This window comes from Belonocnema kinseyi, chromosome 8 (assembly GCF_010883055.1).
Source record: "Belonocnema kinseyi isolate 2016_QV_RU_SX_M_011 chromosome 8, B_treatae_v1, whole genome shotgun sequence".
NCBI classification, from domain to species: Eukaryota; Metazoa; Arthropoda; class Insecta; order Hymenoptera; family Cynipidae; genus Belonocnema; species Belonocnema kinseyi.
In genome coordinates, this window is record NC_046664.1 from 98,036,976 (window position 1) to 98,038,056 (window position 1,081).

Below are 1,081 nucleotides of genomic sequence, written 5' to 3' on the forward strand. Positions count from 1 at the left end.
ACCTCTAAGCATGACTTCAGCTTCAATGACAGCGTCAATAGGAGGCGGTTCGATGGCCTTCGAAAGGAACTGACCAATGCTTCCCAACCTGAGCAACTTGATACTCAAGGCCAGCTCATGCAAGGGAGTTCTAAACATCTCTGGAGTCATGTGCTCGTCCAATCTGTCGAACCGGGCTTTGGAGCAAAGGTGGAAGCAAAATCCGGGCCTAACACGACCAGCACGACCCTTGCGTTGTTCAAGATTCGTTCTGCTTGCCCAGACAGTCGCATAGTTCGTCATGTTGTTGTGCGAGGTGAAGAGCTTCATTTTGGCCTTGCATGAGTCGATCACGTAGACAACATCGTTAATTGTGATTGAAGTTTCCGCTATGTTGGTGGAGAGGATGATCTTTGTCACACTCGGAGGCACTGGATCGAAAACCTTGCGCTGATCTTCTCTGGGCAGCTGAGAGTGCAGTGGGATGAGGCAGTATCCTGATCCTCCAAAAAGAGGATGTTGCTGCAAATGCTTCAGCAGAGCGAAGATAAGATTCCATCCAGGCAAAAAGATCAGCACAGCACCGGGTACATTTTGATCTTTGATATATTTCAAGAGAGCCTCTATCAGCTCAAAGCTAATTTCTTTCTCCGTAAGCTGAGCCATAGCGTTTTTCGTATGTGGGCTATAGTCATTACTGACAACCTTGTTAAGATTTTCCTCTGGTTCGTCCGTTGAAGCTGCGTCGTCTGCATCGCGGCTTTTGCGTTTTCGGGTATCCATAGGAGGTACGAATTTTGTTAAATGGACACAGTCTTCTAAAAAGTATTGCTGTACTGGATAAGCCCTTCCTGGAATTTCAATAACCGGACAGTCGTTAAAGTACTTGCTGAACAAGGTAGTGTCTATCGTAGCCGACATGAGAATAATTCTCAGATCTGGGTACATGTGAACCATGTCTCGCAGGACAACCATGATGAAATCAGAATTAACATCGCGTTCGTGAATTTCGTCAACGATCACGTGAGAAACTCCTCGCAATCCACCTTCCAGTTTTCGTAGGAGAACTCCAACCGTACAGAACATTATGCTACCATACGGT

The 1,081-nt window shown here is 46.4% G+C and overlaps 1 protein-coding gene across 1 annotated transcript in view; it reads right to left on the bottom strand.

Moving 5' to 3' along the window:
* LOC117178620 (dosage compensation regulator-like) overlaps window positions 1–1,081 on the bottom strand; it is a 32,564-nt gene that overhangs the window by 2,645 nt on the left and 28,838 nt on the right. The window contains exon 12 of the mRNA XM_033370043.1: window positions 3–1,025. Coding sequence (XP_033225934.1) covers window positions 3–1,025 — 1,023 coding nt within the window. The remainder of the gene's footprint in view (window positions 1–2; window positions 1,026–1,081) is intronic.